Source organism: Antedon bifida, chromosome 9, assembly GCF_963402885.1.
Source record: "Antedon bifida chromosome 9, ecAntBifi1.1, whole genome shotgun sequence".
Lineage (NCBI taxonomy): Eukaryota > Metazoa > Echinodermata > Crinoidea > Comatulida > Antedonidae > Antedon > Antedon bifida.
The window spans coordinates 13,955,216-13,974,090 of NC_136234.1; the positions used below are offsets into that span (position 1 = coordinate 13,955,216).

Here is an 18,875-nt window from a genome sequence, read left to right on the forward strand (position 1 = left end):
TTTTGTTACATTTTATTTGCATTGTATTGTCATCCAAACCGTTATTATATAAACAACTTCAAAAGTTGTAGTAGTTTAATTGTAAGTTTTTTTATACATTACCAGAACATGAACTGTTGAACTGGGCAACCACCAATAAAAAAAAATCTAAAAAATTTTCATCTTAAGAATGATTACAATTTTATGACAAATCACACTGATTTCACAACTGCTTAGTTATTCCAGGTGAAAATACGAGGAACAAAGAACATTCCTGCCAAATAGGTTTTTAGAAAATTATTGATGAGTATCAAAATGTACCCTAAGGTAACCAAGACTTTTGAATTTCACCTGCTTGAGCAGGATACCTTTATGCTTAAATCTTATAAGCCTTGTTCTCAGGTTTTTAAGCTGCCTGATTACGCTTGAATAACGGATGGTTATCGATCGACTTCTTGTGACCTATGATGTTTAGTATTATTTAACCATTGGTATGTTGTATACAATAGATGTATAATTATTAATCCTGTTGATGGTTGTTTTTATGGAGTATTGGCTACAAATAAAGCAATTAATTAAGCAATGAGAAAAAGAGGCCATGTTTATTTCTGCCCATATAAGGTAACTTGATTGTGATTTGTGACGCCATCAATATATTGATTTTCCTGAAAATCAGTTTGAATGTCACATACCGTATTTATTCTGATATATGTCCCGCTTTAAATAAATCGATCTACAATTTACCAAGCATTTTGATACAATTTTTACTGTATTTTATTACTTCTCATGTTACCACATTAGATTACACCCAAAAAAAGAAACACCTCCCTTGAATAAAACACCTCCCTCGATTAAAAGCTCCACTAAAAGTTCTCCTAAACAATACAATAAATACGACGGTAACAGTTTTTCCAAAATGATCATTTCCTTTTCTAAGGAAGTAATTAGAATTATTAAAACTACAAAATGGCCTACTCCAATTTGATTTCAGTACACTACATCTACAGTATAAAGTGGTTCATTATTAGTATGATTGCATTATGTTAACTCTAAAGGAAGGTAAAGAACATTGTAATTTAACTTATAGAATTTGGGTAATATAGCAGATACGGACATGGCCTTTAGATAAAACAGGTTGTACTGTAGTATTTTTACAGTCAACAATACACTATTTTGATTTAAAACACTCTTAAAAATCTTCTTATTGTTGTACATTATTTATGAGTATACTCTAAGATACAAATTGCAAAGCTGCAAATTTTATTGCTAGAAGATAAAACTGTGAACATGCAGGATATTGATGTATGTTTTACAATACACATACTATTGTATGTATTTTATGTTCATTTTATTACAGGTATATTTATATATTGTAGGTTTATATAGGTAGCTATACTACTGTAAAAAGTTTCTATACGACTTAATTTATTTTATTTCGGAAATATTTCATCCATATCAACAAACGTACAAACAGAAAAAGAAAATTCGCAAACTCTAAGCCTAAATATATAGGATACTTCTCCATTTACAATGCATTTTTTTGTTATGGAAAATATGTTTGCAAACACAAGCAACAAGAATATTACAACTATTCAACATACAGTACTGTAAGTTGCATGAAACTATAGATAGATTTTCGCATATACTCATTAAAAGAAAGGATGCCATGTTTAATAAACATCATACTGGCACTACAGCTTCTAGAGACATTCAGTATACGGCGCAGAGCATTAATGTAGCATACGATAGTCACCAAAGGGCAGCACAATATAGAATAATACAATAAGATCAAAAGAGGCAACATTTAACATTAGTATACAGTAGCATTTCATAAATTTGCGATTGAGTGAGTTATTTCTAATACACAAAGACTAGCTGTACTGCCTTTGACCAAGATAAGTACATTAGGTAGTTAGGGTTAATCTACTGTATACTTAGGTACTGTACTATATGTAATATTTTATCAATTATGTACCTACATTTGCACTTTGAGAGTGTCTGGATTTCCCAACAGATGGACATGTTAGTCATTTTTAGAATGGGATGAAATTGTAAATGTGGGGGAAACCGACAATTCTGTGGTATTTTTTGTCAAATACATTATTATAAATTGTGTACAGTCATTTGCATTCTGTCACATGCAAATATTTTGTATAGTCTTAGTGCTTTATCATCCTAATCTACAATATCAGTCTACATTTTACAGTAGGCTGACAGAGCTGAAATGAAATTTATTTTAAATATTTAAAACTATTTTTTTGTGTGTAATTTTTGATATATCTTATGATTCATGGAAATTAAATGAACATTACAGAATGACCCATTCATGTATAATCTCATAGAAACCTCATTCACCATCCTCCATGACTTAGGCCTACATTAATAATGTGTGTCAATATTTGAGCAAATGATTAAATTAAGATAAGAAATGTATGCGCTGTAAAAAGAAACATTACTAGAAATATCTTTATTAAATCTTCAGCTAATGCTCTAATTCATCTCTCTACCTGGCTAAAATCTAACAGACTAACTCTCAATATCTCAAAAACTAAATCTATGCTCATTGGCTCTTCTCAAAAACTTAAATCTAACTCTATCTCCCTCACTCTTAATGATTCTCCAATTCAATCTGTTACTTCTCATAAACACCTTGGAATCATAATTGACAATACTCTAACCTGGAAATCTCACATATCTTCCCTCTGTAAAAAACTCAATTCTATTATCTACTTACTCAAACGTACCTCTAAATTTACTAACAAATCTTCTCTTCATCTTCTGTACAATTCACTTTTCCTTTCTAGACTTGACTACTGCTGCTCTGTCTGGGGTTCTAAACCTTCTTCTACCACTAAACTTCAAAAAATTCAGAATAAAGCTATCCGTCTACTACTCGATCTATCACCCACTACACATCTCTCTCCTCATCACTTTTCCTGTGCTAAGACTCTCCCCTTCCATGAACGATACCTCTTTCAGCTTGCTTGTCTATCTTTCAAAGCTCTACATCACTCTGCTCCTCTTACTATCTGTCAGCTTTTAACTAAAGTAACTTCCAACGGCCGTATGAACACTAGGCAAATTACTAAAGGAGATCTTCTTATTCCTCGTCCTTACCTTGAAATCTTTAAACTTTCTTTTAGTTTCAATGCTCCTTCTTTCTTTAATTCTCTACCTTTAAGCATTCGTAATTCTTACAATTTCTCCTCCTTTAAATCTCTTTTGAAAAAACACCTGTTTCTCTCTCTCTGATTTTATTTCTTTTTTTCCTTCTTTCATTGTGGGCTTACTGTATTTTTTTATATATATATTTATATTTATTTTTTATATCTTTGTTAATTTTGTGTTTTTATAGTTTATTTTGTATTTACTGTTTGTTTGAGGGTCCCTAATGATCAGCTGATGCTGGATGGACCACCCTCATAAAATATTGTTGAAATAAAAAAAAAAAAAGCTAAATAGCTAACTGATTTTAACCCCATTTAAATCAAATTTAGATACTGGTTAACTTTCAGACCTATTGGATTAGGGAGGCCACTCAAGTTTAAAAATGTGTTTATATGTTCAAACACGACATTCTGTTCCAAACCATACATGTCTCTCCAATTAAGGGCTGCTTTTGGAACCCATGTTTTAGTGGTCTTTAGTAGCTTCCGTCTCAGAATCCTTCCAACTTAAGAACGGTACTAGAAGTGGTCTTTCAATTACCCAATTTAGAAGGAATTTGTGTCATAATCAGGTTGTTTTGCTGAACATGAAAAATGAGGGTAATGTATCGGGTTATATTTCCTATCCTTTCCATTTGTGTGTATTTCAAAAACTGCAGTATTTGATGATTTTTTTAGAATTTTCATTGCAAATGCCTTAATTTTAAACGTTTATTTCAAAGTGGTCTTTAATTGGAGGGACAATTTGAAGGAAAATGTTCAGGTGGATCTATACTACCCAAACCGTGGTCTTTGGTCTTTAATTAGAGGAAATAATCTGGGGCTGCAGTACAGTAGTCTTTATTGGAGGATTGGAGGAGGTCTTTTATTGGAGGGGTCTTTAAATTGAAGAGAGATCTACTGTATACAGTACAGTAAAATACTCATTTACAACATTATTGTTTCACCTCCCATTCATCAACCACTCCACCTCCTCCCCCACCCAAACAAATAGTGTTTTAGTTTATTTCTAATTTAATTTTCCAAACACTTAAAAGAATTTAATAATGAGAAAGGTTTTTAATAGATTTAATTAAATCATACAATGAGTTTACAATTTTAATCTATAATTAAAATATACTTGAAATAAAATTGAATAATGTGAGAGTTTTAATACATTGCTATCAATTTTAATTGAATTATAGGTAATTAATTAACATTTTACATATTAGAAGATAAAGTTGACATTAAGACAAATTGTAAAAGGGTAATAGAGATTACCAGATATATAGTACATAAAAAAAGCAAACAGGTGTATTTGGATGACTAATTGTAATAATTATCCAAACTTTTATTTATTCATGTATTGCTAATTACCATTCCTTATCTATTAAAACTTTCTCAGAATATACATGACATATAGCAGTACTCGTCAACTATGAGTGGTCTGAAAATTTATAATAAAGATTAATCACTAGGTGACTGACCTAGCATTGAGCTGCATAACAGTAACGTAACGTTGTATCAGTGTGGCTGTGTGTTTGGTGTAATACTTTACCACTATTTAGGTATCATTTATATTAACTGTTCACACACACTTGTAAACTATCTTGTATGGCTTATGGGGATTTCATCTAAACACTGGATTTATGCCAAAAAATATTACGCTACACAATAGCACACTTTAAAAGTAGTTTTGGAGTCGAGATCGTCATTTTTGGAATTATTAATGATTTGGAAATATGCAGGATAAGTTAAACCGAACGTTTTCTCGTCTCAGGAAAGAAAAACAATTAGTTTATCTTGATAAAGAACTTTTAGAGGTGAGTTTTGAATAAATTAGATGCTGGCTTCTTTTGTTTTAATAAATTCAGATTGTTGATACCACGATTACAGTAGAACCCCTATTAAGGGGACACCTTCGGGACCCAACAAATTGTCCACTTAATAAGGGTGTCCTTTGAATAGGGGTTGGTGCATGGGGATATAAAATTAGATACCTCCATGGTTTTGGTGTTGCTCCATACCCTCTAAAGTGTCCCTTTAATATGTCACAAATGAGGGACTCTAATGTATGTGACCATCATCATAGTCGGCCAATGTTGCCTGTCTATTGCTGGATGAAAGCATTAGCATGTCAGAGGTCATGATATCTCGTACCGTACTGTATCCCCAATTATTCAGTTATTAGTCCTATCTTTTTCCTTTCATTGGTATCCATCTGTTGTCCAGTCTATGGCTGATGTGGTCCATTTCGAATTTGACCAATTCTTTTCTGCTGTGTGGATAAAATGTGGATTAGTATACCTTCCATATCAAATAAGAATTACTCATCATTACATCAGTACATAACTAATAATAATTCTTTTCATACCTTTTGTGTATTTTTTTTCCGGTTGGTATTATATTAGATAAGCTACAGTATGTATACACAGGAATTTCATTATGTCGTACAAATAAATTGCTTTTCGTGGGTATTCTCTTTAACACGCAACCAACAATCTATGTTTGTTTACTTTGTGATCTTATAAGTGTATTCGTTGTTTAATTTCTGGTTACTTGAGGGTCATTGTTTAGCTGATGAAGAAGCAAATTTGAACAACACGTTTGCTCTTTCTTCATTTTTGCAGGAACACACGGCATGGATCAATAAGGTTTTGAAACGGCATAAACTTCGGCCAGTGAGTGACCTCAGGAAGGCTATATCTGAAAGTCTAACTCTTGTTAGTCTTGTCGAAATATTAAGTAAGTAAATTTTATTTTGTTTTTTACTTTTATTTTTTTATATTATAAATAATATTTAACTTAAACTTTTTTATTTTGAGTTAGGAGCAATTTGACGTTGTATGTGTAAGATCACAAAATAAATACAGTACACTTAAGCACAGGTTGGTGTTTCTAGGTTACATTCACATGGCCATTAACAAACCATTAGCAGTATTGCGATACATATTTTCAGGGTATGTGCCCTGTTCACACATAAAATATGTAGTAATAAAATTGTAAGATATTTAGTTTCTAAAAAGTTAATAAAGTACAGTAAACTATAAATATTATTGTTGAACACCTTTTCATAGTAAGCTTCTTGTTGCTATGGCTACCTGTAGTTTAGGGTAACAGTTTCAAATTACTAACCTCTATTATGGAGGTCACATGTGAGACAAAACAGAGGGGGATAAATGGCTTTCTCAGGTAAATAAAGTTTGTTTTGATAGCTTAGGGATGAAATGAATGCTACTACATGTATATTGCCTTACTCTAAACAATGTGTAGAATGAAAAACTGGAAATTTGCAGTACACAGGTACCCTATTATGGATCACAGGTACCCTATCATGGATCACAGGTACATTCCAATTTGATCCTGGGTCTAATCCCAATGCACTGCTGTGTGAAGTATAGCTAGGATATGTAGTACTGTAGTACAGCTGTGGATATCAAATGAATGATATGATCCCAGTACATATGGATACACACTGTGCTGTACTTTATGGATACACTAGTGTACAAATCAGATGTTGAGTGATATACTGTACTGTAGTAGTAGAAATGTTGTCATGTGTATGTATAGAGTACACCTGTATGTGAAGTGTTACATAATACCACCAGTCTAATGGACTAATAGTACTAGCTGCTCAAGCAGAGCCTGTTATATATAAATAATATATGGCCCAATCCCATCATGACAGACGATAACCTCATATCAGATCCAAAATATTATTTAACCCATTAATTTAATGCCCAACATTTTGTTTTGTTTAGTAGAACTAAGAACGAGGGGCAATATGTTTTAACACTATGGCCAACTCTTTTTCTGGGGACACCCCTATTAAGGGGACACTTTGTTGGACCATAAACATTGTCACTTTATGGGTTCTACTTGTAGTTCTGTGTACTACTTTTCTCCTTTATTTGGATGTTGCTCTGGATTATTAACATTCTCAAATTGTTTTGGATTTTCCACCGAACCTATTTATTAGTTCCTCTGTCTTCTTGCAGAGAAACTAAAACAGAGGGGACATCAAGCATACATTCAGTCAGTCTGACATTTTAGCCTGTAGGTTGTAATCATATACAGTACATTGAATTTAAATGGAAATTAATGGGCACTCAAGGACACAGACAAAGAGTTCCTATAAAGTTGTGTAATTTACTATAAAGTACAAATGTAACAGAAAACGTATAATATGTTTTCAATAAGTTCTTTATTTAATGTTATTGGTGTGTGAATGCATACATGTATTCACCGTACATATGTCTTAGGCTGTGTTCGGATGTAAAATCAGTTACATGTGTAACTTTAAATGTGTAATCAGTGATCGTTCGGACGATGAACAATTTACACGTGTAAAGGTCATATTTCATGCATCTCTTTACACTATTAGGGTCAAATTGCTCCTTATCTTGCGGTTAATCAGCTTGCGGTTTAAGGTGTAATTGAAAAATCTTTTGAAACAGCAAGTTTATCTCAAAATTTACACCACACGCTACCATTACACGTGTAAATTTGTTTCGTCCGAACGGGCTCTTGGTCTTTGAGAAGTGTGATCTTATATGTTAGCGTGTTGAAGACAACTTAATTTTTTTTTATCCTCATCAAACACATATCTTGTGTGAGGTGTAAATTTTACTAATTGTTATGGAATGTTATTATATTAGTCTATTAAAGATACAACACTATAGTACTAATGTAGTATGTACAGTATGTAACACTTTTGGATATAAACAGTAGACTACTGATATTATTCTAATTAAGCAAGTAGGTCCTAAATTTGTTTTTAATTGCACCTTTACAAGTCTCAATATTAACTATCACATAATAAAAACGATTAATATATTGAGCATAGTAATAAAACATTAAAGTCTCTTAAAACTAAATTATTAGATTGTTAATGTTTTATTTTAAGGTCATGCTCAATAAATGTTATCACCTTCCTTCCTGCCTTAAATTATTACACTAAATACTTTAGCATGATGGATGAGGTATTTAAAAGCAGACAGGGTACCTATTTATCAAAATATGTCAACAATTTTACAAAGTACATGTATATTTTGATTAATAGGGTCTCTGCTACATAACATTGTCAAAATAACCATTTTACTTGAAAATACAGTAGAGTCCCTATTAAGGAGACACCATTGGCAGGGGTGGATCCAGAACTATAGATTAAGGGAGGCTAAATATTTCATAAATGAAAAAAAATACGATCGGGTTGCAGAAGAATAAAAATAGTACTCATTACTTTGGGGGCTAAAGCCTGTTTATCCCAGCCCTGCCTAAATCCATGCCTAATTTTGAAAATGGGCAAGCACATATACAGCAATAACAGGAGTAACAGTCTGTCACAAATATATATTAAGAAGTACTTAATAATTTCATTACGCTGTAAAAAATTTGGGGAGTGTACTGTACACCCCGGATCTGACTATGTTTTGTTTTGCAATATTCTGTCAGGTGCCATATACTGTACTACAGCGAAACACTGTGAGTAAAGCCTACTGTAACGGTTGGTCACATTTCATCAGATTTCAAATGATTGGAAATATGGTGTTAGTCTGGTTATGAAGCAAACAACATCTTGAATGTGCCCTTTAATTAAGCTGGTAATTAATATTCTTTAATGGTATGTAGTCTCAATATCTATGTAGTGCATGACTGCGCATTAAATGTGAACTGATTAATTTCAAATTGTGTTTCATTATTTAGTCTTTTTAGTAGCATTGTTGTATTTGAATAAAGGGAGATAAAGATTCCTTGTAGTGCATTGATTGTTTACAAATGAGTGCCGGATACAGAATAATTTAAAGCAATTACTGTATGTTTTTAGACTGTCACGGTTCTTTTTCATATTGTTACTATTATTTTACCTTGGAAGTGAATCATGAATAGCTATGTGTCACTGTATTTATAGGGTTTAGTTAAACACTTCGATCAGAGTTGTTTAAACAATGTGTAATTGTTTGGAAAGTAATAGGAAAATGTTTGAAGAATAAAAAAGTTCTTAGTTGTATTGCTGAAATGCTGAGTTTAATATTCTAGTCTGGCTTGACTATAGTTTTTGTTACATATAATACCAATGTAGTCCAATTTGTGTATGGTACTGTACATATATTAGGGACAAAAAACAACCAAACAAACTTTTAGAAAAGCAACAAGTTGTATTTCAGAGTATTGTGATTGGTCAGTTGTTTTCCTGTGTTTTTTACCTATTTTCAATACACACGCTTGTTAAAAGAATGTTTGCAATGTAGTTTTTCCCTTTGGTATATAAATTGGCAAGAGGTATGACAGAAATAGGATGATAGATTATCAAGTGTGTTATGGATCAAACAAGTTTATATATCAACTGACATGACAGATATTTATGTACATTCTATGAAATATAATTCTACAATTGATAGATTGATGTGAGATGTTTAACAAAGAATTAATTTGATTGGCATTGATTAGAATAGATTTGGTATTAAGATGTTGATAGTACAGCTTAAGTAAACTGCAAATTAAAGCTAAAAAGGAAATAAATGTTATGAGAAATGATGATAGGATATTGTAAAGCCTTGTCTGCTATTCAATTCTCTGCAGTTTATCAATAATATTATATTTAATGTTATTGATAAAATGAAAGGTATTAAAGAAGATGGCATAATTGTTAAAAATCTGCTGTATGTTGGTAGATAGTTATTATGTATTAAAATTTTTTTAAATATTTATATTTAAATATTTAACTGAATCTGAATAAGGAACTATGTATGTATATTGGTGTACTTTGTATGGTACAGTATACTACACAATTCAAAAGCCGTACATTTTGTCAATTACACTACAATGCAAAAGATCAGGATCAAACTTTGGGCGTATTACTACCTTATTTGAGCACATCACATTTTTGTGCATCAGAAGGTTGTTATTTAGTATGCTTGTACAGCATTTGTGTCTAAACTTGAGGCAGGTGGCTGTAATATATAAATTGTATCATATATACTGTTGTTGGTCTAGATCCATATCTCTATCAGGTTCTTTTTTTTCTTTAAAAAAAAATTCTGTTATTTAGGTTCTTCTTCATTGTTATCTGATGGTTGTTTATGTTACCAAACTTTTACAAGGCTTCTAATGCTACTATGATTTATTATACTGTAATTAATTTTAAAATGCAATAAAATCTAAAATCAGAATAATTAGAACAGATACAATATATGATAACAAATTTAATGAGTTTCAGTAAACCTCTTTATCCCCTTTTTTTATTCTCTCAATATAGGATTTTTCTAGTGAATCAATACATAGCACCTGCGAATGCTTAAAAAACTATTTTGATCAATGAGAAATTTGATTTTTAATTTGATTGTTAATTTTCAGAAGGTTACTCACCCTCTCAGTGGCAAAGTTCACTCAGAATTTGATCCTAGCTAAACAATATCTTGGGAACTTTTAGGAAATAAATAACATACATGCTTTTGGAGAACATGTTTAATACTGTACATACATGTATGTACATGGATTTTAAGTTTAGTTTTTTCGTTTGGTCACCTTGCTTCTTTTCTATACTGTATTTAAAGATGGTACAGTACTGTATAGATAACAAAACAAGGAGATTATTACTCCCCCTGCTGTTGAATATTGTTAATTGAATACATTGGTGCAACTCTTTAGGAAGACCCACCATGAGGTCAGAGGTGAGACAAAAATATATTTCACACCTAATGTAATATTTCAGCCAATTGGAATTGTGAAATAGCATGGTCATTTGGTGAGATTATAGCAGTAAAATGTTCATGCTCTGAAAGATAGGAAGATATTTTGTATATCCGTTATAAAACATATATTTCTCTTGAAGCAATTATTTAGTGTTATCTTGTCCGTAAAGATTTAATATTATGGAGTTATCTGATTGATGAGCTGGCAATCAAAGTTCATGGAGAAATAGAACAAAACCATTTTTCTAGAGCTGGAAATCCTCGCTGTGAGCAGAGTTTTGTCAACAATTGTTACGGAATTGGAAATCATTATAGAGGATTAAGCAAAAGGAAAGGAATTACTCCACAATGAAAAATGTTGACGAAGAGCAGACTATTTCTCAAGAAAATTGTATGTGCTTTGAACATTTTTTTCAAATCTCCAATATCTTCAGAAGATCTTTGTAGAAAGAAAGATATTTTTAAAACTTGATGCGTTGGTTTATTTCTAATCAATATTAGGAACAAAAGTATTTTTAGTTGTAAGAAAATTTTCCTGGAGCAAAACATATCAAAGATTGTGTAAGCTTTAGAAATTCTCTGTTTTGCTGAGAAACAATTAAAAGTATTTTTCTAGCATTAGAAATGGCTACAGTATACCACGGAACGTTGACAGTTTTAGCCTACAGTAGAGTTGGATTTGAAAATCTTCTCCTGGAGCAAAAGTATTTCTGCTATAGTGTTTTTATTTCACACAAATGTCTGTCGGCTTTTGTTCAGGAAGAAACCTTCAATAGAATCTTTTATACATTTTGTTGCTTTTTATTCTATACATGCAGGAAGAAAACTTAACTGGCAATGAAATTCTTAGCCAAGGGAGAACTCCAGAAGCATTATAAAACATACTTTGGAAATCAGTTGTTTTTAACAGATAGACTTGCTAAGATTTTCTTTTTGTACTAATCTCAGAAGTTCACTGTCAGCTGTACCTACTTTTTGTAAAATCTGGAAATAGTTTTTTTTTTGATGTATTATTACAGAAGTTTTAGTATTTCCAAACTATTTTTGCCAGTGTATTATCCTGTAAAAATGTTTAAAGGTAGTCCAACAAAGTTACATACTTCACCTATTAACTGAATAATTATTTTATTTTCAATTTTCTTTATTACAGTTTAGAGAAAAATCCCTATTCAAGGGACCCAACAACAATAGCAACATAACAAAAAGAACAATGTTAAAACGTATATTTCATTTTGTTTGTTTCTTGGAAAATTGTGCACGGGAGTCCATAGAATAGAGATGAAAAGAGGAGGATTCTATTATATATCTGAAGTGTACTTCTAATCTGTAATGTTCTTCAATACTTGATGGAACACATGGCAATGTACCAAAAAAATAAATAAAAATGCTATGCTTTATTTTCATTTTATTTTCCAGCAAATGAAAAACTACCTGGTATACAAACAAAACCTATTATTAGGGCACAGAAAGCTGAGAATATACGGCAGTGTCTTAACTTATTGAGGAAGAAACGAACTGACCTTGAAGGCCTAGAAGCTGAAGGTAAGAAAACACTTTTCTCTGAATTTATGAAAGCCTAAACCTAATATAAAAACAAGCTGCTTCTCGTCTGGAAATACAGTAATTTAAAATACTCTAATACTCTATTGAGCAGAAAATACGGTTTTGAATACCGTTCTTTTCAAAAATGGTTTTTTCTTGCCAGCAGAAATGGGTCCCCACAAAAAAGAACCGATCTTAAAAACGGTTTCAAAACCCCAATTGATTGCGGTCTCGATCGCAAAGAACCTTTCTGAAACCGGTTTCCGTGGAGCAATTTTTAACTGCAACACAATCGCGGTATCAATTTGACCCCAAAAACTGAACTCTGCTGCACTTGGACGATTGCGGTCAATTTTTATTTCTCTAGATAGTGAGTATTTTATTTAGCTAAAAAATGTGGACCGATGCCATTACGAGGTTCGTATAAATACGTGAAGGGAAGAAGATGTCGGGAGTCGGAAGAAAGAATGTTTTTAAGAATATTGTAAAGCGTACCTATACTTTAACGAAGGACCACAATAACGTTTCAGGTAATAATGACAGGATTACCTGCCCCTTCTATGACGAAATGGATGCAATTCTTGGGGATCGCGCTATGCGAAAAAAGTAAACATGACCTCGATCCAATCGCGCTTCCACCTAACGAACTGCATTGTGGTGTATATAAGGACATCATTCATAATGAACGCACATGGACGGAACCGGTTTTATTGGAGTAAAAATTGAGCTGCAACGCGATCTTTATTTATAAATAACTGCCAAAACCGGTTTCCAAAAAACCGTTCTTTTTTTATTTTTCAATAGAAACAGACCCTATGATAAAGGATCCCAATGGAAATAAGCTGATAAGCTTTTTGGGCTATCCTGGAAAATCTCTTATAAATGTATTATTTGTAATGTCCGTAATTTGTGTTATCACTTTGTATGTTTTTTTTATGATGATTTTCCAAATAAATTCAAATCAAATCAAATCATAAATTAATGTAGGCCTACAGATAGTATAGAACCATGCTATATCATGTTGTTTCAGCACAGCTGAAATACTGTATAATTAGTTAATAATTAATCAATTTAGTTAAAAATCATAAAAAGGGGTAATATTTATGATTAGAAGATTGATTGAAAAGAAAAAGTATAGAAAGCATGATTTGTAAATAATTCTTTCAATTTATCAAGGAGTTACTGAAACAACATACAAAATCTAAGAAACAAGATTCTAAACTTACTAAAAAAAATTGAAATTAATGTGACACAGTTCTGTTCAAAATCATGTATCACAAATTTAAGTGTCACATGAATCAATAATAACGAAGGTAGATATTAATCTGGCACCAAAATTCAAATCCCATTGGATGTTAGAGCCAGTAAAAATATGCTTGATTGATGAGTGGCTACCATGTTCCCATGGTAACAAAATGTAAACACCTGTCTCCGCTCTCATGGTGCTCATAAATCGTGACCCGTAAAGTTAGCTTTTGTCAAGAAAGTTAAAGAAATAAGGTTGTTGTATAAAGTAGGGAGAGGATTTGAGGATACAGAGTTCTTTTCTACCTAACCTCCTGATGTATTGTGGGGTTGTTTACAAAGAACCATTGAAATGTGCCTATGAATTTGGGTTATACTCATTGCTATTCTGCCTATCTCTACACAAAAATAAGCAGAATTGTGTAAACTTTCAATATTACCTGAACCTTAATGAAAATGAAGTCACCTTTTTGTAACACCACAACCCCAGTAGAGAGAAACATTTTGGTCTTCTAAAGATCGACCCTTCTGAGACTTTCTTTTTATACATTTCACCTCTTTTGGCTAAACTCCAAAAATAAGTATAGTACTTTGAAATACAGTATTCTACTGTACTTTTTATAAACCCAAACCCTCTCTACCTAACCATAAACTTTTACTTATTTATGAAACTGAAAGTCTTAACATTCTGACCTCCACCATTACTACTAAAAAGCTGTAAATACCTTTAAAAAAGTACCGTAAACTATGTTTTGTTTATGTTCCATGTAACATTTTCCTTATTGCTATAGTACAACACCTTTTTTCTTTATTTCAATAATTTTGCTGTTATAAAAGCAACAATTTATTGATTTGATTATTTATTTTTAGATATTGCTGATGGAAGTCTAAATGCAGTGCTTGATCTTGTCTCACAAATCAGGAAACGATTTGATGTAAGTTATAAACGTATATTATGCTCTGTCTACGCTATCAAACTTTATGTGACAAAAAAATGTGGTGTGCCCATACATGGACATGATAATGTCATATCACTAACATATTTGGGGATACCACTACCATATTTGGGCATATTCTTTTTTTCAAATTTTGATAGTGTAGACAAATTCTCACATGATAAAGAAAAGATAATAGCTCAAGATGGACTCCAGTGAACTTCATGATTCATCTTTATATTATTGACCGCGGCATATTTTCACAGACAGACAATACAATGCATGCTAAAATAAGCATCTAAATTTTATGATTTCATAGTTTTAATGAATTTGCAAAATGAATGTCTTATCTCTACTTTACATTTTGTACTATGATAGTAGGCAGACCTATATGACATACATTTAGTTACAATAACCAGGGGAGGATATGATTTACAAGATTTGTCTTTGTCATACTCGTGTGGTGTATCTGTCACAGAGCCCTCAAGTAAACACTCGGAAAACATCATTTGGCCTCATTCACACTAGTGAACTGTAATTCAGATTAAGCGGTAACTGTTAGCTTCTGATCGAAATCTATATGCGAATTAATTATTAATAATTTTAAGTTAAACAATAATTTTCATAATAATAAAACATAAAATTGGTTGTTAATTATATAATTTATTACAAATATTGATAAACCAAAAATGTATCGGTTTGAACATTTCTTAAGCAAAGATAATCTAAATGTCAAAAAAATGAATGTGAATTAATATTTTAAATGGTGACTGCATCTAAGTTATAAAAGCGCAGTCGACAGTATGCCTAGTTTTCATTGGCAATAAACAGAATAAATGTACACACTTGATCCTGCCAATGCATTGGACGCCCACTATCTATGCAGATAGGAAACAATAATGTCAACCTGTGCCGATAGTCTCTGAACCAAATAGTGACCATATATGGCTGACCATGCTGATAGAAAACTTTAAATTACATGTTATTAATATCCAAAATATGATATTGGTCGGTAATCATAATTTTTGGCATTGAAATTTTACTTTTTGATTTTACTATAACAGGTGAATAGACTTGATGTTTTCTATATTTGTTTGTTCTGTTTTCCACCCTTCTCGTTATCGATGATTAAAAAGCAATTTAAATGTTATTTATTTTTCTAAAAGATGAGCAAACCATGATAAAGGAAATGAGCAAGCAATGGCAACCTTGTCCCATTTCTTTCAAGATGATTATAAGTTTATTGTCTAATTTCTGGCATTGAAGATCTAGTGATTGGTTCTGACATTTCTATCACATCTGTCAATTTGAATAGGCAATTTATTTGTACTTGTTACTCATATCTAGTGAGTAACTAACAGAAGGTGAATCTGAGGGTAGGAGGAAGAGGGGCTAGTAAGAGATGTTGATTTAATTTATAATCCTTGTTTTAAATGTTTGTTTAATGTATTTAGGAATACAAATTATTCATCACATAGGCCCTAATTGCCCAATGAAGATACAGTATACAGTAGTCCCTATTACAGTACCTAACACATTTTGTCCCCTTAATACTACTACTTTTTTGAGCAATCAAATTAGAAGTAAAAATACTTATATCATAAGATCCCTAAATAAACATAAAAATCATAAGCAAAAGCAACATCAATATCATACGGTAGACCTACCTAATTTGAATTTCTAGATTACATTAATGAAATTTAAATTAGTTATCTTTATATTTTAGAATATAGAATGTAAAGTCCTTTATAGATTTAATCAATGTTACTTCAAAAATTAAAATGAATGCCAACAAACATCTTTCTTGTGCTTAAAAAAAACTTTCTTTTTTATTATTAGGAAAAGTACAGTATTCGAAAAGTTGGGTCCCTTTATGTCGTGCAAAATCCAATTAGATTAGATTTTGTTTTTTAAATATCGTGATGATGATTTGTAATTTTTGACCTTCCGGATAAACTATCATACATTTCTATTCTATTCACATTTTTCTTTATAAAAAGAAGTTAGGGGATGATTATTTCACATTTGACAGCTGAAAGTGAAGTTGATAACTTAAGACATAACTTCACAACATTCACTTTCCTCTAGAGATCAATAAAGTTTATAATGCTCCTTTTGTGAGAAGGTACAATGCAGACAATAATGCTTTCATGAAAATAATTAAGTTTAAAATACGTAATAATAATAAGTATTATATTAATAATTTATTGTTTAATAATATTTATAACATTGCATAAAATACCATATACCGTGCGGCAGTAAATAATTAACCTCATAGAATAGTATTGATTCATATTTATAATAATTAATAAGTTATTGATAAATAAATAACTCTAAAATACTAAATATAGTTGTTTTATATTTCCTGTAGTGAAAAATATTAAGTAATTCCTAATTTGCTTAATTATAAGATAGCAATAAGAAAAGTTTAATCATAAACATTATTAAATATTTTAATCACCCCTGGATGTGAATGTTGGTTTATTTTCAATTTTTCAATAATTCAAGGGTCCACAGGCAGAGGTGGAAGATGTCCAACTATTACCTGACCTCCGTTATATCCATTGATGCCTATACTTCTGTGTGGACAGTATAAAAATAAGTTGGAACAACAACATGAATAAATATTTTTATTCTAATACATATTTGGACATGCATTTTGTAAGCCCCGCCCATTTATTAAGTAGTTTCTTGGATAATGTTAATTTCAACCAATTATCTGCTTACCATTCGTTAACGCTGTTACGCTACAGTATGTGCTACAAGTTTTTATTAGTCGTGGGCCCGAGAAGTCAATACCTAATATATGTTTACTATACATCATTAATCAACATTATTATTGACAATGATAATTGTAGGTCATGTCTAAATGATAAATAGATGAATCAAGAAATAAAAATTAGATTTGTCTGATAGCTAAACATTTAAATCATTTAACCACTTGTAGTAATTCTTCTAATTTACGCATTTCCTTTTTATGCGATCTACAATTGTAATGAATTAAGCCAACTACTGTTAGTAATAACATACCAAAGTTCATAACACTGTAAAGACCTGTAAAGTTAATTACGCACTAAGTGAATTAGGAAAGCGGGATTCACGATCTTTTGTGAATCGCCCTGGAGCTAAATTAATTTCTCGTATTTGATCTTGATGCCTTTGTTTGAGGGGGTATGAATAATAACGAAGGGTGTGTGAAAGTTTAGCATAGTTGGTACGCGTGTAATCATGGTTGTCATCGCGCATCCTGATGAGTAGTGCATCACACTAGCGTTATCCCTTTCGCAAGTGTTCTCTCGATGACGACACATTGTTTTAATAGGATGACTTAACATCAATATCCTATGTATATAAGTGTTTGTGTAAATGCTGAACCACTAGGTGCTAGGTTCTCTTGGACATTACTAACAATGACTATTTTAGCAAAGGAAGATATCAGAAAGGTTTGTTTTTATTTTTAATGTAATCTGTTTCTGTGTTTGTTTGAAGAGATATTAACAAATTGATATTAATTGTTTACTTAGCAGAAAATCTACTCTCCAATTGCAGGATTGATAAATTATATTCAGGGCACTTGGGCACGCACTCTTCTCTTTTGACAGTTAAAATGAAATCATAAATTATTTTTTGATATCTATTTTTCACAGACTATATTATATGTTATCAATCCCCCCCCCCCCCCCTCTATTGAAAAATACTTGATTCTGATATTTTGCTTTGTTAATCTTCAGCAATTCATGTCACTTCTAAAATCTTCTCATTTTTCTTAGAGAGTGGAATTATATAGAATTTAATCTTGTACTGTTGCAAAGTGAATTGGTTATAGTGTATTTGTATCATTGCAAACCCCGTCCAACTACAATTAATTTTTATTCTGTTTTGTTTGCAGAAATCGGCAACAAATGGTAGCATTCATACGACTGAGTCATATAGTCAACATGCATCAGAGTTGTCAAGACCTAGTAGTGGCAAGTCAATGATCCCACCAGATGCTATTAGTACACAGGTAGGGTGCTTATCCTAAAAACCATTACAAGTTTATTACTAATTCAAGACTATTTCTAATTAAAGACTTTTGAGTATTATTGATTTTTATATTATGTTATTATTGATAAATTAATTTTATTAAAAATTGTCTATCTTGTATCTCTTTTACAATACCAGAAAAAATGTGGAGATACGGAATAGTATAACCCGGGTCGCTGAAATGCATAATTGTAGACTAGTGTAAATAGAGTAAAAGTTACCCAGGTTGCATCAACGACAAGTTAAGCCGGACATACCCATGTTCGTAATATAAACAGTCGCACTTTCCCAGTTGGTTGTTATCCATG

The 18,875-nt window shown here is 31.5% G+C and overlaps 1 protein-coding gene across 1 annotated transcript in view; it reads left to right on the forward strand.

The window, feature by feature from the left end:
• LOC144851879 (uncharacterized) overlaps window positions 1-18,875 on the forward strand; it is a 29,350-nt gene that overhangs the window by 513 nt on the left and 9,962 nt on the right. Inside the window, exons 2-5 of the mRNA XM_078709530.1 lie at window positions 5,756-5,870; window positions 12,236-12,361; window positions 14,477-14,541; window positions 18,431-18,547. Of these exons, the coding sequence (XP_078565656.1) occupies window positions 5,756-5,870; window positions 12,236-12,361; window positions 14,477-14,541; window positions 18,431-18,547 (423 nt within the window). The remainder of the gene's footprint in view (window positions 1-5,755; window positions 5,871-12,235; window positions 12,362-14,476; window positions 14,542-18,430; window positions 18,548-18,875) is intronic.